At 33.8% G+C, this 26,802-nt stretch overlaps 2 protein-coding genes across 3 annotated transcripts; both read left to right on the top strand.

Moving 5' to 3' along the window:
• Nucleotides 1-7,552: 7,552 nt before the first annotated feature.
• On the top strand, nt 7,553-8,739 carry LOC139854233 (secreted RxLR effector protein 161-like). The gene is made up of 2 exons (XM_071843550.1): nt 7,553-7,853; nt 8,309-8,739. The coding sequence occupies exons 1-2, from the start codon at nt 7,553-7,555 to the stop codon at nt 8,737-8,739; spliced, it is 732 nt and encodes a 243-aa protein (XP_071699651.1).
• Nucleotides 8,740-13,059: 4,320 nt separating this feature from the next.
• Nucleotides 13,060-17,083, top strand: LOC139851456 (jasmonoyl--L-amino acid synthetase JAR4-like). Of its 2 annotated transcripts, none has more exons than XM_071840499.1 (5): nt 13,060-13,107; nt 14,046-14,353; nt 14,458-14,559; nt 15,160-15,968; nt 16,427-17,083. In XM_071840499.1, exons 2-5 carry the CDS (start codon nt 14,058-14,060, stop codon nt 16,966-16,968), a joined length of 1,749 nt encoding a protein of 582 aa, XP_071696600.1. In that variant the 5' UTR covers nt 13,060-13,107; nt 14,046-14,057; the 3' UTR covers nt 16,969-17,083. The 2 variants fall into 2 exon arrangements, with proteins under 2 accessions (XP_071696600.1, XP_071696599.1); XM_071840498.1 differs by lacking the exon at nt 13,060-13,107 and adding an exon at nt 13,384-13,513.
• The last annotated feature ends 9,719 nt before the right edge of the window (nt 17,084-26,802 follow it).

Below are 26,802 nucleotides of genomic sequence, written 5' to 3'. Positions count from 1 at the left end.
GGCAAATTACTTTATCATTGCTCTATTAGATGATTGACAACGGGTCCATTAGACCATATATAACCCTGCCTGTGACGTAACAGGCAGATTGTTCATTTTTTGGTCAAAAAGTGCAATCTGCCTCTGACGTGGTAGTGTCACTCTCTGACACCAAAATAACCCTGACGCCCCTCCAGTGTCAAACAGGTCCCACCAGTTTTATTTTTTCTTTTTATTTTTTATTTTATTATGCATACAAATTATATTACATATAATTAAAAAACATATAAAAATTAACCATTACATAAAATTTAACCATTACATAAAATTTAACCATTTTCTCCAGCTTCTTCACGATTTCTTGGAATATATATTTGTGATCTTGGAACACGGTCGGATTCGACTTCGTCATCATCATCTTCTAAATGTTGAATTAGTGCAATAATACGCTCGTCTTCCTAATCGGAATCGTAACTAAGTAAATACGATGCCATGAAAGAAAAATAATTGATAGTTATGAGAGAAAATTGTATGATTTAATTGATAAAATGAAAGAAAAATAAAGGGAAATGGTGTGTTAAATGTGTAGAATGTATGGGTTTATATAGATAAAAATATATAGAATTTAAAAAAAAAACAAACAAACACAAAAATAGCCGTTAGCCAACGGCTTTAATTTTCAGCCAATCCGAAGCTGCCACGTGTACCTGACGCTGCCTCACCCTTCCGTGAAAAAGTTGACTGACGCCCCTCAAGCGTCAGCGGTAACGCCCCACTAGGGGTGTCAGGGGGCGTCACCCAATGCCAGCGGGTCTGACGGGACCCCTCTGACGCCGCGTTAAAATTGGTCTTATTGGTGTGCCCTGGGCTTCGGGCGTCAATGACACGGCCCCACGCTACTGGGTTCAGAAATTAGAAAATAAGGTACAGAATTAGGGTTCATAAATTAGGGTTTAGTGTTTAGAAATTAGAGTTTATATTGAATTTATAACACGAATGGTTTAGAGTTTAGGGTTTAGGGTTTAATGTTTTGGGTTCCTAAACTCTAAACCCTACACTCGAAATCGAGCTAAATTTTAGAAAAAACTTCACATAAGATTAAAAAAAGGGGGATGATTCTCACACACACTTTTTTGATCCTCACACACCTATTTTAACCTTTTACTCTTCTAATAATACTCAATTGGTGTGTGAGGATCAAAAAAGTGTGTGTGAGAATCATCCCTCTTAAAAAAATGATAAATAAACTCTAATTAAAACATTACTAATGATGCATATTATTATTTATTAGTTCGAGCGTTTTCTCGCAAAAATAATAACATTTATTACAAAGTGTCTTTTTTAAATGTTCATATTTTCATGTGAACTTAATGTTTGAAAAATAAAATTAAAAAAAAACGTAAAATTAAAAATAAAAATTTACTTCCCCTTCCTTCAAAAAAGTGATTCTCCCTTGATTATCCACACACACACACACACACACACACACTAGGTTTTAAAATACACACACACACACTAGGTTTTAAAATCCGTGCGTTGCACGGGTGTGTAAAAAGCCGTGCAAAAATCGTAATAGAATATATCAGTCAAGTATGTAAATAGCAAAAGTAAATAAAATTTTAGAGCTCGTGCGTTGCACATGTGGGTAACATAATTGTGCAAAATTAATTGAATTTTTTAAACAATTATTATTTTGAGTTTAAGAGCCCGGGTGTTGACAAATTTTAAAAATGATTTTGGTAGGTGTTAGTAAATTAACATCTACAATTTTTTTTTTTATTTCTTACCATTAATATCTTTTTAATTATATACAAATTATATACTACGTAAAATTTAGAAAAAATACGAGTTCATTGAAAATTTGTCATTTAAAACTCGTACCATGAATATTTTTTTTTAATATCATAAATATTAATTATTAATTTAAATAAATAATAATGAAAAGATTTAATAATTAAATGAATGATAACAATATTAATATGCAAAATAATTATTAAGATATGTTTTCTATTGGAGAAGTGAATATATTACTTCGTAAGTGATAATTTAAGTAATGATTTTTATGATGTAATAGCCGTATATTTATCATATATAGTTTATATAGAAGATAATGTCAAATCTCTGTAGCTATGATACATATCTCTTCCAAAAATAATGGAATGTTTGTTTAGAATAGAGGTCATACGACTTGTATATATAGAGGCATTGGAAAGCAATAAAATCACAGAATATATTTCTTTCATGGTATCAGGAAATCAATACCGATCCTCTCAAAAAATTTCGTCCTTCACAATTCTATTTTTCTGATCTTCTTCCTCCTCATACGTATATCTTTTTATCACCATCACCATGACTAATTACAAAATCCATCCAGCAAGTACTGTCAACAATATTCGCAACTTCATCCCTATCATCCTTGAGATGAACAACGCTCAATATGAATCTTGGGCAGAGCTTTTCATGATTCACTGCCACACTTTTCTCGTTATCGACCACATCATTCCCAAAACCCCTGCACCTGATTCATCCTCTGTCCCATCGACTAAATCTGATGATTGGGATTGCCTGGACGCCATTGTGTTACAATGGATATATGGCACGATTTCAAAAGATCTTATGAATAACATTCTGAAGAAGAATTCTACTGCCCAAGCAGCGTGGGAACGCCTAAAGAGCATGTTTCATGACAATCGTCACAATCGATTAGTACACCTGCAACACAAGTTTAACAAAATTAAACTTGATGATTTTCCAGACGCCACTTCATACTGTCAGGAACTCAAATCGCTTGCTGATCAACTCTCAAATGTCGGTCCCGAAATTGATGATGATCGATTGGTGTTGCAGATGGTTACAGGGTTGAATGATTCTTATGATAGCCTAGCATCGCACATCAGTCACATGGATAAACTTCTATCGTTTTATGAAGCCCGATCTAAGTTAATGCTTGAAGAAACACGTAAATCGAAACAAGCTGCCTCCGCCGCTTCAGTCGCCAGAGCAGCTCTGGTTACTACCACTACTCTGCCACCTGCAAAAGCTCCATCGCCGTCATCCAATACCACTTGATTCAACGGTCAATTTAATAGAGGAAGAGGTACTAATCGGGGTAATTACAGAGGACGTGGTGGCTATGGCAGAAGTCGTAGTCGAGGTTTTACTGGGTATCAAAATTATGGTCCAGGCTACTATCCTCAACAACCTCCCTACGTCCCATGGGCCTGGCAACAAAACAATTAGGCTTCGGCCCCATGTCCTTATCCTACTGTTCCATGGCCCAGGTAACCTTCTCCTAATGGACAGTCTGGAATTTTAGGCCCAAGACAAGCAAATCACTCTTATGCACCTTTTGCTACCTCGTATAGTGTGACGACCAGACAAAATCGCCATTGACGGCGCCGACAACTTAGGTCTCGTTACGTGGTCATAGTCCCTAAATGAGACGCGTTTGACCAAAATTATGTCGCATTCATTTGAAATGTATAAGACTTGCAAAGTTTTAAGTTTACCAACGGTTCGACAACGAGTTTAAGTTTACAAAAGTTATAAAGTATAAATGAAATAACTTGCGACATAATATAAGTTGAAAATCAAGAATGCTATCAATAGCGTATGCATGTAAACATTAAGTTTGAATCCAAAGGTGCTATCACTAGCGTATGCATGTATGCTTGACCCCAAGTAAGTAATCAAAGTGTGCGGAAGCATGTATCAAGTAGCCAAGTATGAACCTGAGAAACATATAGAAAACTATCAACGAAAAACGTTGGTGAAATCATAGGTGTATTTGTAAACGTTGTTTTTGAACCATAAGATTTAGTATAAGTTGATTATCCAAATCGTTTGCATTCCAAAGAGGTTGTTTGTTCGCGAGCACCCAATTATCAAGTCTTAACTGTATATGAACCCCGTTATCATAGTGTTAGAACCTACACTATACCCGAAAATATATTTCATCCGCTAACGGTAGCGAACCGTCCGAATGAGGGATCGTCAAGCCCGTATGGCCACATAACATAAGTTCACGTTTACACCCTACAAGTGTAACTAATGATAATTGACTTGAGGCTTTTTTTTCTAGCTCGCATGTGGAATGTTTGTTTCCGTACTTGTGTTCAAAGTATAAAAGTAAAACCGTATATGTTTCTCATCCCATGATTTAAAGAGTAAAAGTTGTTGAAAAGGTAGGATATGATCTCACCTTGAGTGCACGAGTATAAAGGTACTTCACAAAGTAAACGTGTGCATGAAAGTTGTTTAGTCTTGACCTAAACAAGTAAGTTATATCAATACCGGGTAAGACACAAGGTCGGTCGAAATGTGTTCAATTAGTCCTATGGCTCGTTACGACTCGATTATATAGCATGTGAGTCAAGTTGTCAAGTTTCATGCAAGATATAAGTACAAGAGAGGTGTTATAATGATTAAACAAAGTATTGGTTAAGTTTGAATAAAAGTCAACTTTGGTCAAATCAAAGTCAACGAAAAAGTCAACACGTTCGGGTCGGGTCTCGGACAATTTTTCTGAGTTATATAATTATATATGATCATGTTAGAACAAGTTACATGTTAATCGGAGGTGCGTAGCATAGTTAGAATTAAACGTGAAAACACAAAATTGGACAGCCCACATTCCAGGCAAATGTCGCGCCGCGCCAAAGTTGGCCGCGCCGCGGCAAAGCACTTGGGCTGATTCCTGGGCTGTTTCAAGTGTTCAAGTCTCGAACCAAAATTCATTTTAATACAACTAATGAACCGTAAACACCCAAAACGCATACTATACATCGTTAGAAAGGTAATTTAACAAGGGATACAACTAAGAACATATCATCAACCAAAACTAACATTTACAATAAATAAATCCTCGTCGAATGATCATTATTTAACGTTTCAAGCTCATAAATGCATAAGATGATTCGGGCATCCAACTTACACATACGATATGCTGTTTCGAAGGTAATTAAACATACATTGCAACTAAACACTTACTAACAACATTTCATAGAATTCAATGTATCAAAAGTTCATATTTAAGTCTATCAAACCCTAACTAAAAATCACAAAATCAATAATCATGTTAGTGAAGTTTTCCAAGTCAACCTACACATCAAATTGAAGCTAATGATGCTAGTAACACATTTAATACATGAACTTTAACATTTAATCAACATTTAATCAACCAAAATCAAAGATTAAACACACCAATTTCAAGTTTTCATGGTAGTTACTCAAAACAACAAAATCGAGCAAACCATTTACACACACAACAACCTAGTGAGCCATAGACACTAACTAACACCATTTCAAGTTCATAAATCGAATTTAGAGAAATCTAGAGTTTTTAGAAACCTTACCTCAAGTAGTGAAATTAGTATCAAAACGTAGAGGATGAAGAGGGGATTCCAAAAGTACAATTTGTTTTGTTGTAAGCTTCCTAGATTCGATTTAGATGATGATTCTTTGAATTGGGTAAAAATGGTGTTCTTGAACTAGAGAGAAAAAGGGAAAGGAGGGAGGTAGAAGATAGATGGAATGAATGGTGGGGAGGTGGGTCGACTAGTTGACCTAGTCAACTAGTTTGCCCACTTGGCAACTTTAGCCCCTCGAGTTTAAAGCCGGGTTCGTGAATTAATCGAACGAAATATTTTAAATACGCTAGGGTAACGAGAGATGTTATAATTAAATAACGGGAAATATTAAAATGCTAATTAACGGAAGATACGGATTTAGATAACGAAAGATATTATCTAAAATAAGACGGGCGTTAAAATAATTTAACGAAAAAAGGCGAGTTATTACAAATACTCCAACGGACATCGAATCGGCGATGTATACTATGAGTTTGAATCCATCCGAGGATAACAATTGGTATATCATATGGACACAAGTGCTTCTTCGCACATGACGAACTCACAAGGTAACCTTTTGTATTATTTTCATTCGAGTCAACCTAAATATATTTTAGTTGGTAATGGACATTGTATTCCAATTAATGGGACCGGCTAATCCTCCATTCCAACCAACCATAAATCACTACGTTTATCTAATGTTCTCTACGCACCACAACTTATAAAAAATCTTATATCTGTACGTCGATTAACCACTGATAATCATGTTTCTATATCTTTTGATCCTTTTGGTTTTACTGTGAAGGATTTTCCGAATGGGACCACCATTCTATGGTGTAACAGCACCGGGGATCTCTATCCGCTTTAAACCTCCATGCTGCAACAACTCACCACACCTTCTACTTTTATTGCTTTATCACAAGATCTTTGGCATCATCTTCTCGGCCACCCGAGTAGTGATGTTCTTAAATCTCTTAGGAATAAAAATTCGATTACTTGTAATTCGGATTCTAGGAATAAAATTTGTCAATCTTGTGTATTTGGCAAACATATTAAATTACCTTTTTATGCTTCTTATTCTAATACATATGCTCCATTTGATATTGTGAATAGTGATTTATGGACTTCTCCCATTGTGAATAGTAGTGGACATCGATATTATGTGCTCTTTTTTGACAATTTCACCAATTTTTTATGGACATTTCCCATAGGCCACAAGTCTCAAGTGTTCGAAATATTTAAACGTTTTTATTCTTATATACATACACAATTCGGTCTCAAAATAAAACAACTTCAATGTGATAATGGAACCGAGTATAATAACACATCCTTTTATAAATTTTGTGAACTAAATGGTATGTCTTTTTGCTTTTCTTGTCCATACACCTCCTCACAAAATGGCAAAGCGGAACGAAAAATTCGTGCCATCAACAACATTATCCGCACTCTCTTATCTCACTCTTTCGTTCCTCATCGTTTTTGGCATCATGCACCCGAAATGGCTACATACTTACTCAAAATTCTACCAACTAAACTTCTTCACAACATCTCACCAGCTCAAAAAGTATACAATCGCCTACCATCCTATGACAACTTGCGCGTATTCGATTGTCTTTGTTATCCATTATTCCCATCCATCAAAATTCACAAACTAGAATCTCGCTCCTCACCTTGTGTCTTCTTAGGATATCCCACCAACCATCGCGATTATAAATGTTACGATCTTACTACTCATAAAATAATAGTCTCTCGTCATGTTCTCTTCGATGAACAAATTTTTCCTTTTGCTCAATCTCAATCCTCGCCACCAAACTCCTATCACCAGTTCATTAGATGATCACTTTAATCATTTCTGTCATTTAACCTCGCCTGTTTCAACCTCTACACATAATACGTTGCCCACAAACTCCTCATCTGGGCTGTCAATCCCATCTACTCACGCAAGCCCAACAACTTCACTTTCTAGTCCAACATCGAATGACTCTTCTTAGCCCACATCTCTTAACTCTCCCTCAAATGAACAAACTTCTCCCTTTGAACAATCATCATCGACTAATACTTCACATCATACTCCTCCTGCTCAACCTACTCGAACTATCATCACCCGTAGTATGACCGGGATCACCAAACCTAAAATTCCTTTTAATCTCTCAGCCACCACCTAGTTATCTCCTTTTCCATCTAGCCCAAAAGAGGCTCTTTCCGATCCCAATTGGAAACAAGCTATGGCCGACGAATATAAGGCTCTAATGGATAATAATACTTGGGAACTTGTTCCACATTTATCTAACATGCAGGTTATTAGATCTATGTGGATTTTCAGGCATAAGATGAAATCTAATGGTTCCTTTGAACGCTACAAAGCTCGTCTAGTTGGAGATGGTCGATCTCAACATCTTGGTGTTGATTGTAACGAGACATTTAGTCCAGTTGTCAAACCGATAACCATTCGTATGGTTCTTAGCATTTCCGTTTCTAAGGATTGGCAAATACATCAACTCGATGTAAAAAACGCTTTCTTGCATGGTAATCTTAATGAAACAGTTTACATGTACCAACCCATTGGTTTTCGAGATTCTAAGTACCCGAATCATGTGTGCCTTCTTAAACACTCTCTTTATGGCTTGAAAAAAGCCTCACGAGCGTGGTATCAACGTTTTACCGACTATGCTACGACTATTGGTTTTATACAAAGTAAATGCGATCACTCACTTTTTATCTTTCATCATGCCAACGATACTGCTTAATTATTTTTATACGTTGACGACATTGTTCTCACCACCTCAAATGATAAACTACGCCAACGGTTACTCTCTCTTCTCTCTATTGAATTTGCAATGAAAGATTTATGACCATTACACTCTTCTCTTGGCATATCCGTGACACGATCTTCTTGTGGTTTATTTCTTAATCAAAGTGCATATGCCAAGTCTATTATACAACGCACTGGTCATGAAAATTGCAAACCCTTATCTACCCAGTTGATACCACTAGTAAGCTAGGTCATAAACAAGGGAAACCGTATGTCGATTCCACTAAATATCATAGTTTAGCTGGTGCGTTACAATATCTCACTTTCACCAGACCCGACATTTCATACGCTGTGCAACAAATATGTTTACACATGCATGATCCAAAGGAGATACATATGAATGCACTCAAACGTATAATTCGGTACCTACAAGGAACCTTACATCTTGGTTTACATCTTAATCGTTCCACGTCTACAAAACTCGTTGCCTATACGGATGCTGATTGGGGTAGTTTTTCGGACACGAGGCGTTCTACATCGGGTTATTGTGTCTATTTTGGTGAGAGTCTAATATCTTGGTCCTCGAAACGGCAAACAACTTTATCTCGTTCTAGTGTCGAGGCTGAATATAGAGGTGTTGCAAATGTAGTTGTCGAGTAGTGTTGGCTACGGAATTTACTTCTTGAACTCCATTCTCCGATTACTACCGCTACACTTGTGTTTTGTGACAATTTAAGTGCCATTTATCTATCTTGGAATCCGGTTCATCATCAGCGGACAAAGTATATCGAAATGGACATTCACTTTGTTCGGGAAAAAGTTGCTAAGGGACACGTTCGCATTGTGCACATCCCAACTCGATATCAGATCGCCGACATCTTTACTAAAGGTCTTCCACGTTTATTGTTTCAAGAGTTTAGATCCAGTCTCTGCGTTTCTCCATCGAAGGTTTCGACAGCGGGGGAGTAATAGCGTTATATTTATCATATATAGTTTATATAGAAGATAATGTCAAATCTCTGTAGTTATGATACATATCTCTTTCAAAAATAATGGAATATTTGTTTATAATAGAGGTCATACGACTTGTATATATAGAGGGCATTGTAATGCAATAAAATCACATAATATATTTCTTTCATGATGAATATTTTGTTTTTTTATTATTTATACTTGATATTTCAAAAGAAACTAATATATATATATATATATATATATATATATATATATATATATATATATATATATATATATATATATATCATATTTAAGTACGTAATAACTTCTATATTATTTTTATTCGCATCTTTTCTTATTTTATTTCATGTTGATTAAAGATTCATTTGTAATTATTTTCTTACCCTAATGTCACAACCCAATAAGTTTGTGGCCCAACCCACTAAGATTATGACCCAATTAAGGGTTTTAACCCAAGAACTTCATGGAAGGCCCAAGAACATCATGGAAGCTCCCTAGAACTTTCCCATGAGTTCTTCCATGGAATGGTATGGAATGTTCATGGAAATATCTATCTCCATGTATATACTTGAAGTTTCTAGTACTTAGATCCTAACCATTGATTTAGATTAATCTTAGCCATCCATTTTGTGTTAGAAGTAGTATAAATAGGGGTGGTCTCATTTGGCACACCACACCTCAAAAACTCAAGTATTCTCTCTTGTAAAGCTTACATAATCAATATAAGCACTTTCTTTAAGTTCCCACTTGTTCTCTATTTTGTTCTCTTTTAGTCACTTGAATCATTAGAAGGTTCGAGCTAGGCTGACTTAGTAGAGACTAAGTGCCGCACGGTGAGCTTATCGAGATAAGTCCGTGACACTAAGGTAGAGAGAGAAATGACTCAAGAGTCTCAGATTCAAAAATGACTTCCATCTTATCCATGAGTAATGAAATGATAGTCTACATTTCACCTTTTTTAACAAATATACGTAGATTAAATGTTGTTGTAGTGAATTTTTATGTTATAAATCTTATCTTATCTTTCTTATAATATATAAAGATTGAGTACATGGGAAGTAAATGAGGTTTAATAAATGTACTTTATTTATAAATTTTAAAGAGTTATTCTTTAGTTTAAAGTAAAAAAAAGTATAAAACTATAATCTTCTATTTCTTTTATATAACATTCAAATTTAAAAGTTGAGTATACAATAATAAATAAAAGTTGTAGACTATTAAATATGATTACACTCACAATAAAAAATAGTAAAAATGTTATAAAATTACTCTAAAAGGTTATAAAAGCCTCTATCTATCTAATCTAAGTTTTATTAAAAGTTGAGTTCTAGCATATTAAATATGATTTACCTTCGCAAAACTATTGTAAAAGTGAGGAAAAAATTATCCTCAAAAGTTACATAAAATTTTTAATATTAATGTAGTTTAAAAAGGTAAAATATAAATAGTTGATTAATTAATCAGAATACGATAGATTTGAACAAAATTTAATAATTAAATGTTGCGTATAGTCTTTTAGTTTGAAAAAATTATTAAGCCTTATCATAAATTTGATCATAAATATTTTTAATAAGTAAAACCAACCTATGTCATAGATTTTTGCATAGTTTAATCTTTTCATTTTCCCTAAACATTTATAATAACTTTATTAACATAATTTTTCTCTAAACATTTATTGTTATCATAACTAATAAAAATAGTTTTTATCCTTTCACTTTCCTTATATTAAGTACCTAATAATTGATAGTCATTGTTGTCTATAAATACTACTTTTTCATTTTCACATCATTTATGCAAATGAAATAAAGGACAGACTTATATTAATACTCTTTTTGTCATCATTTTTAAGTATTTTGATCTTTTAATGTCGAGTATCATTTATCACATGAAGGTTAAATATATATTATGTTATCACATCTATATAAATACTCTTTTTCGTCATCATTTTTAGGAAGTTTGACATTTTAATGTCGAGTATCATCAATCGCATTAATTTTGAAGATACATTACGTTATCACTTCTTTAAGATACTATTGGTGTATGTATAGACTTTTCACACATACACACATATATACTTTATCATTTGATAGTTAATTAGAGTTCATATATAGATGTACATTTTATTTATGTGCATATTAGCTCATAATTTTTCTGTATTTTTTGTTACAATGGTTATGGATATTCATTTGTTTTTTTAGTTACCTTTAGATTGAAAATCATTGATATTTTCTTTCAATATTATATAGTGTTTTCTATTTTCAAATAAACATTCTATCTTATAATTGTAATATTGGTGTATCATCAATTTGACTTATAAGATTGTCATATATTGCTGCAATATACATAAGTTATACTAAACTAATATTGAAGTGTGTTTGCTTCTATATGGTATACATGGTTGTTCTAGACAATTTAAATGTCACGTGTAATAAAAGATGTATAGCTAATTACTCATTGCAGTCTCTTTTATTTGTCAAAGTATCGAATATATAATGTGTGGGTCTAAGTAAGACTTCAATTTTATGTAATCATGATTCGTGATTGGTATAAATTAAAACATTAGATGTTAATACAACACATACATTCATATCGCAAACCGAAGACCAAGTCATTTTAAAACCTACAAATAGTAATGTGCTAATTAAATGGAATCACATGTTTATGTAGTTTTTATTTGTTATTTAACTGGTATTGATGATATTAAACATATATATGAGAGATTAGTAATTAGTATTTGAAGAGTAAGGGAAGACAAAATTATGTTGCTTTAGAAATTAAGTCGACTTATTAACTTCTATGAAGTAACTTCATGTATGTTTTAACAATTTTTAGATCAATTTTTGTTGTTTATGTTAATCATCATTGTTTAATATCTTATAACACGAACGTTGAATGAGATGTAAAAAGTACATATTGAGAGGCTTAACAGATATGACACTTTAGAAACAACTATATTATCAAATTTTCAAATGTAATGCAATATTGATAATTATGACAAAAGCGTCAACTCTTGACGTTTGAGATCGTAAAAGTTATCTACGATTATTTCACTTCTTGAGTTTTTGAAAACACCATTTATAATTTTCATTTTCATTTGTAAACTTATGAGTTTCCCCAATAGATAGTCATTTCTTATGAATTTAATTCCTTATCATTATATCATCTAATCATCTTTATATACTATGATAATAAATAAACATACGTAATTATTTATATGTGTTAAGTATAGATTTGGTATTATAAAATTATCATAATGTTATTGTGTAACTATTGACACGTAACGAATCCGTGCATCGCACGAGCCTTATTCACTATTAAATAATTAAAAAGGTGTTCAATATTTATACCACCATTTAATACGGAGTATTAAGTATTACTTTACTACGTACGTACATTAATAAATTGTAGACTACAATTTGTTAATTGTTAATTTAATTTGATTTGGAGTCAACGGCAAGCGTCGATTTATTGGCGACTTTACCGCCACTTAGAGCCTAAATTAAACTTCAGACATGATTTAAAAACCATGAAAATTTGATCTCACCATTTTCATGGCGTCTCATTTGTATAGTTATTTTTTATACTTTTTTTTTATCTACTTTTTATGTTGTACTCTTTTTTCTTTCTTTCCTTCCTACTTTCTGGCCGGAGGTCCTTGGAAGCAATCTCTTTATCCGTCGAATAGAGAGAGAAAGGACTTTCTATACTCTTTGGAGTATTTCACTCGGGGTGGAGAAATGATTTCTCTGTATTCTAGGATAGAGGAATGATTATCTACGATCAACCTCTCCCATACCCCATATATGTGAGATTGGTTATTGTTGTTGTTGTTCTTATTATTAAAAATAAAGGTGAAATTATCAATTGTCAATACCTTAAATTAAAAATTTAATTTAGTTTGTTAACTTGTAGAACTAAGACACTACTTAGCATCTATCTAAGTAAATAGCCTATATATTTGCTCCAACTTGCAAGAAGCTTCCCTTCACTGCACACTCCCCATTCATTTCTTCCAATCCAACAAAACCTGAAGAAATTACTCCCTACAAGGTAATTCAAATTTACACTTCTCTTTTGACTCTTTTCTATTCTCAAACTTCTATATATGAATGTTGTATGTCCCACATAATTGTGATATTTACCGGTTTATGTTTTAGTTACGTTTATGGTTAAAAGTTCCCAATCTGTTATTGCGTTCATCTTGTTTTCTGTTGTAATTTGTACAGAGTAAAAGTAGAAATGAATCAAATGCAACAAATACATAATCATTTTGTCTTATTTCACTATTTACATAAAAAAAAAAAAGTCTATTATTTTCGGGATCACGATTATTCCTTTTTGTCAGAGACCCACAAAGTTTCTACCATTAAATACTACTCTCTGTTTATCAATCTATATATACACTGTGTATTTTGGGGTTTCTTGATTATATCATCGTCATCTTCATATTAAATTGGTATTTCATATAGCTTTGATCTTTATGTTTAGTTTAATTAGTTAATTAAATTAACTATCTATTATCATGTTATCATGATTATAGAAGATTCTACTTTTTTAAATCTATTTTTGTTGCTAGAACTTTCTTTAGTATACTTTAGATGCATACGGATTATTGATTCACTGATTCACGGGTTCAATATAATAGCTTACACTTATATCCCTGCAAGATAGCTTAACTATAACTATATATGTGGTATTGGTGTATTTCACCTAAAGTTTGTTAGAGTTTACAGTTTAATTTATGATCTAAAGTTGAATCATTCAGTTTTAGAAATTTTGCTTTGTGGGGTTGACTTTTTGTCAAAAGAAGTCAAGCACTATATTTCTAGAATTTCATTGCTTTAAATCCCCTTTTATCTGCTTTTTTACGCGGGTATGCTCTAATTTTACTTTTTATGATTTGGGTTTGGTTAATCTTTATGGAATCTTTGACCTTTTTGTCAAAAAAGTTTCAAGAATCTGATTCTTGTTATATAAAATTGTTATAGGATCAAGCAATAATGTTGGAAAAGTTGGACAAAGTGTTTGATCCTGAAAAAGTAATTGAAGAATTTGAGTATCTAACAAAAGATGCTAAGAGGATTCAAACTGAAACTCTAAGAAGAATCTTGAAAGAAAATGGTGAAGCAGAATATCTTAAAAAGTGGGGCCTTAATGGTAAAACTGACCCTGAAAGTTACAGTTGTTGTGTCCCTCTTGTTACACACAAAGATCTTGAGCCTTTAATTCAACAAATTGCTGATGGTGCACCTAATCCTATTCTCACTAGCAAACCAATTACCACTATTACATTAAGGTACTTTGTTGTGATTGTGTACTATGGAGTACAATGGTTTGTACCTCGTACATCGTACTTTTTTGGTGTATTATCTTTAATAATTAGTTTGGTGGCATTTGTAGTTCTGGGACTACCCAGGGGAAAAGAAAGTTTGTACCTTTCAATGATGAATTGACCGAAACAACAATGCAGATTTATCGAACTTCATTCGCTTTTAGAAACAGGTAAGTTTGTAAGATGAAAGATTTAATATAAACTTCGTCCTTAATTTCGTTTGATATTTTCTTGGGTCATTCTCCGTGATTATGGTACGAATCTAGGTCATGGACTACACTTTGAGGCCTTGCCTTTCAAAAAAAAAAAAAAAAAGCTTTCCAAAATATCTTGGAGTTAGGCTGAAATTAGGAAAGTCTGCACTGTCTTTTCGTTGCATTTTTAGTGAAAAAGCTGTTGTATGACTCATATTGGAGACCTTGTGATGAATGGTCATAAGTAATTGATATTTTTAAAAGCAATCAGGCTTGTCCTTAAATGAATCACTACTTTTGGTTAGAGGTGGATCCACTTTGTATGTGGTGTGATAGTTTAAAGTTGAAAAGGTAAAAAAGGTTATGATGATAGTGCATACCAGAAATTTTTATGTAAAAGTAATATTTGTACATAGGGAGATATCTTGTACAACCTATTCGTCAATAATTTGTGCGTTGTAGAGCACAAACGACTAAAGCATCATAGTAAAAAAAAATAAAAAATAATTAAAGTTGGAAATTATTAGTTACTTTATGGACCCAAGATTTGATTTTTTAAATTTTTTGTATGTGTAGGGAATATCCTATTGGAAATGGAAAAGCTTTGAGCTTTATTTATGGAAGTAAACAGTTCAAGACAAAAGGCGGTTTACTAGCAGGCACTGCAACTACAAATGTATACCGCAGTGAACAATTCAAGAAAACAATGAAAGACATGCAAACCCCATGTTGTAGCCCGGATGAAGTCATATTCGGGCCTGATTTTCAACAATCTTTATACTGTCATCTTCTTTCGGGCCTCATATTTCATAATGAAATTCAGGTTATATCTTCTACGTTTGCCCATAGCATTGTGCATTCGTTTAGGACTTTTGAGTTAGTCTGGGAAGAATTATGTTCCGACATAAAAACGGGATCTTTATCGACCCGAATCACTGTCCCAACAATTAGAACTGCCATGGCAAAAATCTTGAAACCGAACCCTGAGTTAGCTGATAAGATTCATGAAAAATGTTTGCGTTTGAGCAACTGGTATGGATTAATTGAAGAGTTGTTCCCAAATGTGAAGTACATTTATGGGATCATGACTGGATCAATGGAACCGTATTTGAAAAAACTAAGGCATTATGCTGGTGGAATACCGTTGCTGAGTGCAGATTATGGGTCATCCGAAGGGTGGATTGGTGCAAATGTAAACCCGACCCGACCTCCTGAAATGGCTACTTTTGCTGTTCTTCCCCATATTGGGTATTTTGAGTTCATACCATTGAGAGAGATTGGTGTGGCTAGCCAAGAACATTCGGTCTGCAATGAACGTAGACCCGTCGGTTTGACTGATGTCGAGGTTGGCGAAGAGTACGAGGTTGTTGTAACCAATTTCGCAGGTACCAAGAATCTTGGTTCTTTTGTTTATATTTCTTATTTCGAGGTTGCTTGTTAAGTTTGTTGTATTTTGCTTTAGCTGATGTAATAATAAGCAATAATCACATACATACTCTAATAAGTGAAAAATAGTTAGGAGTAGGATTAACTGATTAACCATGACTAACTTTTAAATTAGTTCTGACCCTTCACTGATTTAGTTCTAAGATAAGAATTTGGTTCGGTTAGATCCGATTTTATGATTTTAAGGACCACCTTTAATTAGTTGAAAAATGGGACATATTCATGTGTACATTCTCAATGTGGTACTAGTCTTAAATTTAATGTTACCTACTTCAAGTTTGATATCTAGATGTGGTACCACATGATGTACAACATGAGTGCATTGAGGTACCACCAAGAAACCTTATTAACTTCAACATCCATTGAGATCGTTGACTGTTTGACTTTCCCCACGCAGGTTTGTACCGTTATAGGCTTGGCGATGTTGTTAAGGTTGCAGGGTTCCATAACGCGACCCCAGAACTCCAATTTGTATGTAGAAGAAACCTAATGCCAACAATCAACATAGACAAGAACACCGAAAAAGATTTACAGCTATCCGTTGAAGCGGCAGCCAAGTTACTAGCTGACGAAAAACTTGAGGTGGTTGACTTTACGAGTCAAGTTGATCTCTCATCGGAGCCGGGACATTACATGATATATTGGGAGGTAAGTGGAGAAGCGAGCGAGGAGACACTTAAAAAGTGTTGTAATTGTTTGGACTCAGCATTTGTTGATGCCGGTTATGTGAGCTCCAGAAAGATCCATGCTATTGGACCATTGGAGCTCAGAGTGTTAAAAAGGGGAACATTCCAAAAGATCTTGGATCACTATGTTGGGTTAGGGTCCACGTTGAACCAGTTCAAGACACCGAGGTGTGTGGGCCCTGTTAATCACACAGTGTTACAGATTCTCTGCAACAATGTTGTTAAAAGTTATATCAGTACCGCTTTTGATTAGTGTTCTTGGGGTTAGAGGTATCTTTGCTAGTGTTAGAATACACAAATATGTTTATAAGCTTGGAATAATATGCGTTAACGTTGTAAGTATATATGTTTATGGTTTTTATTTTCATGTTGTTTTGGTTCTTGTGGGAGTTTTATCACAAATGTTGTAGAACTTCCATATGCGATATTTTACGATACTATTTTTAAACGCACCGAGTTATCCCTTGTACTATAGATTCTTTTGAAAATGTAGCGGATTGCTCAATGGTACCCATTGCCTTAGAAGCTGGGGCCTATTTTCTTTTTTATGGCAAAAGTGAATATATTAAATTAAATGCTCCCTACCAAGGCGCTAAGGGAGAAAGAATGACATTAGAAGCCAAGTGTTCCAATTGAAAACAGCATGACCTCTATTTTTTAGCCAACAAAAAGAATACAATTTAATTACATCAACAATACTATTTCTATGGAACACTAAATCGTTAAAAACAATGCCGTCCCGAAATCGTCAAAGGACCCAAAATAGCGTGACCACAATCGTGTTAATCCGAGCCTTGGAAGTCGAAGAAAGATGATCATTCTCGATCCAATCCAAAACATCCGTCCAAGCATGAAAAATAGGCAACCCACGATCAACCCATATGCGAATTAAGAGCCACACATAAGACGCAACATGGCATTCGAAAAAAGGTGCTTTTGTTGGATGTGAAGGATATCAAAACAAAAGGATTCGGATGAACAGGGGAGGCGCGCCGCGGCCTTGGAAGGCACGACGCGGCCTAGTACATGAAACAGAGCATCATATTTGGAAAACGACTGTCCGGAGAATTGCGTTGGAGGCGCGGCACGGCCTCAAATGGCGCAGCGCGGCTTCGTTTGGCGAGAAGTTTCCAAATTTATGTTTTTCTTGTTCTCCAAGGTGTTTTTGGCCTATATAAGCATCCTAATGTAACCCTCAGTTGTATCTACGAGTTATATCAATAAAATCTCTCTAGTTGGTCCGTGGATTAAAGTAATCGACATTCGATTAAATATAACCACGTTAAATCTCGCGTTTTTTGATTCTTATATTTTTTGTTCTTTCGTTTGTCGATTGTGGAAGGGTAATTCTCTGGAATTGCTCTATTGTTTGGGTCCTTTAATCCTTACAATTGGTATCAGAGCTCAAGGTTCGAGTTGGGAACGATAGCGGAAGACGGTAAATTAAAGATCGAGCGGTTTGATGGTAAAGACTTCGCCTTTTGAAAGATGCAAATAGAAGACTACTTGTATCAAAAGAAACTTCTGATAGTGCTCCAAATGAACATATATTTCATAGCAATATCCTTCCAATATGTAAAGCTTTTAGTTGCAATTGTTCTATTTTTATGTAATATTCGTTTAAATAAATAAGTGCGAAGACAAAAGAAGAAAATGACGATTTGAAGACGCAAATGACCAAAAAGCTCAAATGTACAAGATACAATCCAAGTGGTTCAATTTATTGATGAATAATGTCTAAAAATGACAAAAGTACAAGCCGCGAAACGCAAAGTACAAGATATCTAAGCGTACGAAAAGGCGTTCGAAAATCCGAAACCGAGACATGAACCGAGCATCAACGCGCGAGTCAATGGAGCTAAAATTACAAGTCAACTATGCACAAGAATATAATATAATATATATATAATTATATAAATTATATATATATATTATATATATATTTATTAATTATGTCGACAAGCAAATGGCCAAAAATTGGTGAGCTGGAATCCGAAGCTCCCCACTCGCGGAGCTGTGAGGCACAAAACCTCCGCACTCGCGGAGCCGCCAAATTAAAAATCTGCCTATAAAAGGCACAAGCTTCTGCCGAATCCATAACCCATTTTTTTTTTCTATCTCTCTCAATTTATATTTATATTTTATAATTTTAATTTTAATTTTAATTTTAAGTTAATAATAATAAGGCTATTGTAAGAATGTTTTAAGGTTTTGTAAGTCGGAACTCTGTCCGTGTAACGCTACACGATTAAATACCACTGTAAGCTATGTTCTTCCTTTTTAAATTAATGTCTCGTAACTAAGTTATTATTATGCTTATTTGAGCCGAAGTAATCGTGATGTTGGGCTAAAATATTAAGACGGGGTTATTGGATTTTGTACCATAATTAGGGTTTGGACAAAAGACCGACACTTGTGAACATTGGACTATTGACTATTAATAGGTGGGGTTGGGGGGGGGGTATTGTCTAATTGAATGACAATTCATTGGAACCTGTCGAACCTATCTTCAAATTAGTTAATCTAATAATTATTAAAATGATTATGAATGTCCTATTTAGTGACGTTTATACGACATCGTTTACAATCATTTAATTAATCAATTGGATTGGGTAATTGATTATTCATTATGGACAAAGTGAATAAATTAATGTATCATGGAATAATTTTAGGAGTGAAAAAAAAGGTTATCATGGTGGGGAACCTTTAACCTCATGCACCCATCATGGACAAATTAAAACAGGGGTGGATTACATACAAGGATAATTGGTGTAATTGTTAACAAAGTATTAAAACCTTGGATTACACGCAGTCGATAACCTGGTGTAATTATTAACAAAGTATTAAAACCTTGTTACAGTTTGAATCCCTAATTAATTGGAATATTTGACTTCGAGAATAAGGTTAATTTGGCGAGCATTTTATAGTTATGACCGATGGACTATTATGGACAAAAACTAGATAGGTATCAAATTAACCAGGACAAAGGACAATTAACCTAGGGTAATAAATTAAAATCAAAACGTCAAACATCATGATTACGGAAGTTTAAATAAGCATAATACTTTTATTTCATATTTCATCGTACCTTTATTTACTGTCATTTTAATTACTGCAATTTACTTTATCGCAATTTAAATTCTGTCATTTATATTATCGTCATTTATCTTTACACTTTATTTAAAATCGACAAACCGATCGTTAAACGGTAAAACCCCCCTTTTATAATAATAATAATACTACTATATTACTAATATATATATATATATATATATATATATATATATATATATATATATATATATATATATATATATATATATATATATATATATATATATTATACAAATATAGTTTTTTTAAAAATATAGTACGTAATCACTAGCTCCCTGTGGAACGAACCGGACTTACTAAAAACTACACTACTCTACGATTAGGTACACTGCCTATAAGTGTTGTAGCAAGGTTTAGGTATATCCCATCTAATAAATATATAAAACTTGTGTAAATTGTACCATATTTCGTATTAAAAATAATAGTATTTCGTACTACACCTCGCACACATCAAGTTTTTGGCGCCGCTGCCGGGGACGCTAAAACGCTATATTTTTAATTTTTATTAATAATATATATATATATATATATATATATATATATATATATATATATATATATATATATATATATATATATATATATTTCTAAGATTTGTCTATAAAAAGTATTTTTTTTTTTAAAAAATATAAGTTTATTTTTATTATATATATATATATATATATATATATATATATATATATATATATATATATATATATATATATATATATATATTCTATCATGTATTCTATCATATATTCTATCATATATTTTGTAATAAAAAAAACGCGTTTGAGCCTGCAACCAAATCTGAAACTGCATATCTCCGCGATCTCGGAACACCACTCACAGAAACCCTCGCAATTGCGGAGGTTCTCTAACAGGTCAACCCCATCATTAAATGCGAAATTAGGGTAAAATTTATTTATTATTTATTATTTAGGGTTTAATTATTATATAGTTTTAATATAATTTGTATTTTTAGTTTTAATTATTATTATTTACATATTTATATTCATTCTTTTATATAAATAATATAAAAATAATATTTTTATAAAATTTGTATTTTTATCATTTTAGTTATAATTTATATTTGTATCGTTTATTTCGTAATATTTATCGTTCGTAATTAGTTTTAAGTTATAGTATTTTGCCGTAGTTATTTTATATTTCTAAATTTTTAGGCTTTGCCGTAAAACCATTTAAGTGCTTTTTCTTTAGATTAAGATTTAGGTGCCTTAGAATTTTGCGACGCCGTTTTAAGATTTTAGTACCTAATTAAGTTATTGCCGTTTTGGATATAGAATTTCTTTAAGCTTTAATACCTTTAGGCGCAATTTTTTAGTCTTAAGTTTTTAGACTTTTAAATTTCGACGCTTTACTTTCTTTTTATTATTTTTCGACTTTTTATTTTTCGACGTTTTTCGACGCGCTTTATCTTTTTCATTTCTACGCTCTAGTTTTTAGGACATAAAATTTTCAAAGTTTTCTTTAAATTTCGACGAAAAATTATTTTAAGCGGTTAAATTGATAGACATTCAAAATTTTCTGCTTCGTAGTAATAGTTGGATTTGTTAGTGGCTGAGTTGTGGATTTTCCGATTTAAAGGATCATGGCTCCCTGCTGCATCTTTTGGCTATTCGAAACGTGGGCAAAAGCAAAAAAGTCTATTAATTTGATAACTTATATAATTTATAATAGGATATTCAGTGAATGCACCGAGAAAAACGTTCATCACCTTTCATACGTTCACCTCCTGTAACTCGATCAAGACATCTAGCCAATATTGTCACCGTTGATTTTTCTTTAGAATCATCATCTAGTCGAACAAGTTCTCCAATTCAAAATTCCGATAATCCATTTTTTGAACCCGACTTCACAATTGAGAACCCGGAGGATATTCAAGGACAATTTCAAGATCCTGAACCACTAATCATTCCTCCTGAACCACAAACCGTTAAATCAGAATCTTCTAGTGATTCGGATTCAACAATTTCAAATATGTAAATAACGGAACCTCTAAGTATGGAAGACCGAATGAGAGCTACACGCACTGGCCAAGGTCATGCCATTATACGACCAGACATTAATGCGCCAGATTATGAAATCAAAGGACAAATCCTACACATGGTAACTAATCAATGCCAATATAGTGGTGCGCCAAAAGAAGATCCAAAAGAACATCTTCGAACATTTAATAGGATCTGTACTCTATTTAAAATCAGAGAAGTTGAGGATGAACAGATCTATCTCATGTTGTTTCCCTGAACTTTAAAGGGAGAAGCCAAAGATTGGTTAGAATCGTTACCTGAAGGGGCGATTGACACATGGGATGTCTTAGTTGAAAAATTTCTTAAAAGATTCTTTCCGGCATCTAAAGTTGTGAGACTTCAAGGAGAAATTGTTACATTCGCGCAAAAGTCAAATGAAACATTATATGAGACGTGGACAAGATTCGGAAAATTGTTGAGAAGATGTCCTCAACACGGTTTAGACACTTATCAAATAGTGTAAATATTCTACCAAGGATGCGATGTTGCTACACGAAAAGACATCGACACAGCAGCTGGTGGTTCCATTATGAAGAAAACCGCAACTGAAGCTCACAAAATTATTGATAACACAGCCTCCCACTCCCATGAGCGGCATCAAGAAAAAGACATCGTTAGATCATCTAAAGCGGCTAGAGCCGATTCTAGCCATGACTTTGATTCCGTTTCCGCAAAAATAGATGCTTTCGAGAGACAAATGGAAAAGATGACTAAAGATATTCACGCAATACGAATTAGTTGTGAGCAATGCGGTGAACCACACTTAAGGAAAGATTGTCACATTGAGCAAACGATGGAACAACGAGAGAATGTTTCCTACATGAACCAAAGGCCGGGAAATAATTATCAATCGCCAAGGCCAAACTTCAATCGAAATCAAATTCTTTACAATCCAAATGGACCCAACAATAGCTCGTATAACCAACAAGGTCCGAATAACCAACCAACTCAAAACAACACTTTCAATCAACAAAGACCTGGCTTGTATAAACCACCACAACAAACCGAAGAGAAAAAGTCAAATCTGGAAGAAATGGTACAAAAGCTAGTTGAATCTCAAACACAATTTATTGCAACTCAAACTCAAACGAATGAGAGGTTTGATCAGTCATTTAGAACTCAACAAGCTTCCATTTTGAATCTAGAAAAACACGTAGGTACTCTTGATAGCATGATGAGTGAGAGAGAACAAGGAAAGCTACCGAGTAATACTGAAGTAAATCCTCGGAATGAGAATGTTAATATGGTGTCAACAAATTCTGAAAAACCAACACCAAAAGATGGGAAGATTTTAGATGTAAGTAACAATGAAGAAGTTACAACACCACCACCACCCGAGTATGTAAAGCCAGTGGTGGCACCATACAGACCACCAATCCTGTTTCCAAGAAAAGGAGTTGAGTATGAGCAAGTAATAGGTAATAAAGTTTGTGATACCTCTGGAAAGAAGAAGAATAATAAGAAAGTGCAAGAAATAAAAACCGTAAAAATAAACCCGGAGAAGACTGTTCCACCGAAAGTTCCACCCAGGTTGGGTGATCCGGGTGAATTTATTGTTCCTTGTCTACTTAATGATTGTGTCATGTATGATGCACTAGCAGATTTAGGTGCGAGTGTGAGTGTTATGCCTCTTTCATTATATAAGAGATTAGGAGTAGGTGAGTTAAGTCCAACGAAAATGAGTGTTAGACTCTTTGATCAAACCATTAAGCACCCATTTGGAATTGCTGACAATCTACCCGTTCAAGTAGGTAATTTAACCTTTCTAGTCAAATTTATTGTCATTGACATAGAAGAGGACTCAAACATTCCTCCAATTTTAGGTCGACCATTCTTAGCGTCCACGGGGCGTTATTTGATGTAAGAGAGGGTAGAATGACACTTAGTGATGGTGACAAATCGATCATATTTGTGAGTCGAAAGGCTAAATCTCCACCAACTGAAACCGTTGAACCAACAAAAACGATTGGTAAGAACCATATTGTTTTACCAACTCCAACGGTAGTGCTTAACAATAATAAAATGCCTAAGTGTGGGGAAGATGAAGTGACACCTAATGATGACTTGATAACAAAGAACCCCGTTGTTGATACGAAATTAAATGATCCCGTTATTAACAGTTCAATGAAGAAACTTATTAAACGGATTCGCGATGCTAGAACCAAGGGGAACTTTACGTTATGTAACCGGTTAGTATCCAGTCTATCGCCTAAAGAAAAGGCAAAACTAGTTGAGTTTGTGAATATTACACAGGAATCCGACCAATGGCTTAAAGCAAAAGTCACAGATATGCAAGTTGATTATGGTCCAAAAGAAATTGACAATGAAGTTAATAACAAATTCGACACCACAGCTACCTAAGTTTGGGGAGATTCAAATGTTCTAAAAAGAAAATGTTGTTTAGAGTTAGTTGTTCTGTTCTCGTGTAGTTCCGAGAATGGAATCCGATTGGTCTTTTTCGCTAGCAGACACTAAAGAACTAGTTTTCTCCCCCCATTCTAAATTTTTTGTTTTATAGGTTTTATATGAAATTTATATGCATTTTTAAATTTAAGTTTTGTGTGAATTTAAAAACAAAATTTACTTTATTTCATTAAGTTTAAAAAAAATGATTTCTAAAATTCGTCGTAAGTTAAAGACTAGGTCATGGAACCGAAACTGCTTTACCCGATGGCGGGGCAAAAAATTTTGTTATCATTATTTTTAATATTATTGATCTAAAGTATACCAAAAATAATTAAAAAACCCAAAAATCTTTGCTTTTAAAACAATCGCTTTAAAAACGACAAATTTTAAATTTTGTCGAGGGACGGACTAGGTAAGAGTACCGAAACTACCTAAAGTAAAAGGAAACAAAATTTTAAAAAAATTATTCATTTGAATTGTTAAAGGTTTTATAAAATATACATATATATATATATACATATATATATATATATACATATATATATATATACATATATATATATATACATATATATATATATATATATATATATATATATATATATATATATATATATATATATATATATATATATATATGTATATATATGTATATATATGTTTGTAGTTTATCTTATGTAAAACAGGGTAAAACAACTCACTTTCAAAGACTGACATTAAGTTCAGCAAAATCTATTAATTTTGACGATAAGACGCAAAACATATGTGAAATTACAATAAAAGGAATGAACGATGAGGCGAACCATCTATCATTTGACGAGCTTAGTAATTATAAACTGGGTATTTTAATCACTTTTCTACATTAATCACCCTCATTAATTTATAATTATAGTCTGATTTCATGCAAATGAGGGCATTGCATGATCTCAAGTGTGGGGAAGGGTTATAAATTCTCTCAGGTTTACACTTGGTTTAATTGCCAAATTTTGTGAAAATTTGAAAAATTTTCAACTAAATGAATTCAAAATCATGTTCATACATATTTATGAACGATAAAACTAGGTTATAATACCGAAATTATTGTTACCTCGGAGAGAACATAAATGGAGAAACAACCCAAAACGCTTGAATTCATTTAAAATGGAATAAAGGAGAATAAAAAGGCAAAGAAAAGAATAAATAAAAGCTAAGTGTGGGAAGAATTTACCAAGTTCTTCAAAACATATATCACATATTTGTACAAGATTATTGCAGGTACTTTTGCTTTGGACTAAACTAATCAGTTTTACCCGATTTACTGTAATATATTTGAAAGAAAGATGGATCTACACGATGAATCAATTCCATCATTAAAAGGAAGTAAAGTCTTCCGAAAAAGACACGCGCTTCTTGATTTAGGTCAATAAGTTGTCGTCCAGACCAGCTGTAGGTTGACGAAAAATCTAGAAAAGTCATCTCTAAAATCAGCAGGAAATCCACGGACCTCAGCATCAAACAGGGTTGCCAAGTGGTCAGACTTATCCTAACCATGAGAGCATCTGTCTCGTAAAATGGGGAGGGCGCCGTGCAAATTATCTTGATAAGACTAATGAATCAGACTGTAACACCCTAGGCAAATCCCACATCGCCCATGGACATGAGTGATCATGGGATTATAAGGTAATACTCACGCTTAGATGACACAACGCGTTTTGGGACCACAGGCAGAGCAGATGTGTGAGTACGCTGCAGTTAAGCGTGCTCGAGCGAGAGCACTACCAGGATGGGTGACCTCCTGGGAAAGTGCTTCTCGTGTGTGGTCACCAAGAAAAAGCCGTGCGCCTGCGGGCAAAGCGGACAATATTGTGTTCATGTTAAGCTGGGGTGTTTCAGAATGGTATTAGAGCCACTCATGTGCCGTTGGGGGTGGTGGGGCAAACCTAATCGAGGACGACGATTTCCTGAGCGGGGGTGAATGTAACACCTTAGGCAAATCCCACATCGCCGACAGACATGAGTGATCATGGGATTATAAGGTAATACTCACGCTTAAATGACACAACGCGTTTTGGGACCACAGGCAGAGCAGATGTGTGAGTACGCTGCAGTTAAGCGTGCTCGAGCGAGAGCACTACCAGAATGGGTGACCTCCTGGGAAAGTGCTTCTCGTGTGTGGTCGCCAAGAAAAAGCCGTGCGCCTGCGGGCAAAGCGGACAATATTGTGGTCATGTTAAGCTGGGGTGTTACACAGACCCCTAGAAAGGATAATCTCCTTAAAGATCAAAAATCAGCTTTTAAGACTGATATTACTCAATCCTTGAGATTAACCTTAAAGATTAAGAATTACAAACTCATGGAATTCGATGATATCTAAACTCGAGCTTGAACGAGAAAATATTTTGATCAAAAAATAAAACCGATTTGTTTTCGAAAAACCCATTTTCAATGCGTTCATTACCATTGAACGTAAAATCCTAAGAATTCACTGAAATTCATTAGGTCACCTGAACCAAATCGGGTGTCAACCGTAAAAACGGTGGTTGTATAGCGTGGTC

This window comes from Rutidosis leptorrhynchoides, chromosome 6, assembly GCF_046630445.1.
Source record: "Rutidosis leptorrhynchoides isolate AG116_Rl617_1_P2 chromosome 6, CSIRO_AGI_Rlap_v1, whole genome shotgun sequence".
NCBI lineage: Eukaryota > Viridiplantae > Streptophyta > Magnoliopsida > Asterales > Asteraceae > Rutidosis > Rutidosis leptorrhynchoides.
This window is presented reverse-complemented; position numbering and strand designations above follow the sequence as displayed.

What these genes read in the sequence shown, in the direction of transcription:
- LOC139854233 (XM_071843550.1), top strand. Translation starts at nt 7,553, where the DNA reads ATGGCCGACGAATATAAGGCTCTAATGGATAATAATACTTGGGAACTT. An exon ending in AAAAAACGCTTTCTTGCATG is followed by an intron (nt 7,854 to 8,308) that starts GTAATCTTAATG and finishes TTATCTACCCAG; the next exon opens with TTGATACCACTAGTAAGCTA.
- LOC139851456 (XM_071840499.1), top strand. Translation starts at nt 14,058, where the DNA reads ATGTTGGAAAAGTTGGACAAAGTGTTTGATCCTGAAAAAGTAATTGAA. An exon ending in TCATTCGCTTTTAGAAACAG is followed by an intron (nt 14,560 to 15,159) that starts GTAAGTTTGTAA and finishes TTGTATGTGTAG; the next exon opens with GGAATATCCTATTGGAAATG. An exon ending in TGTTGTAACCAATTTCGCAG is followed by an intron (nt 15,969 to 16,426) that starts GTACCAAGAATC and finishes TTCCCCACGCAG; the next exon opens with GTTTGTACCGTTATAGGCTT.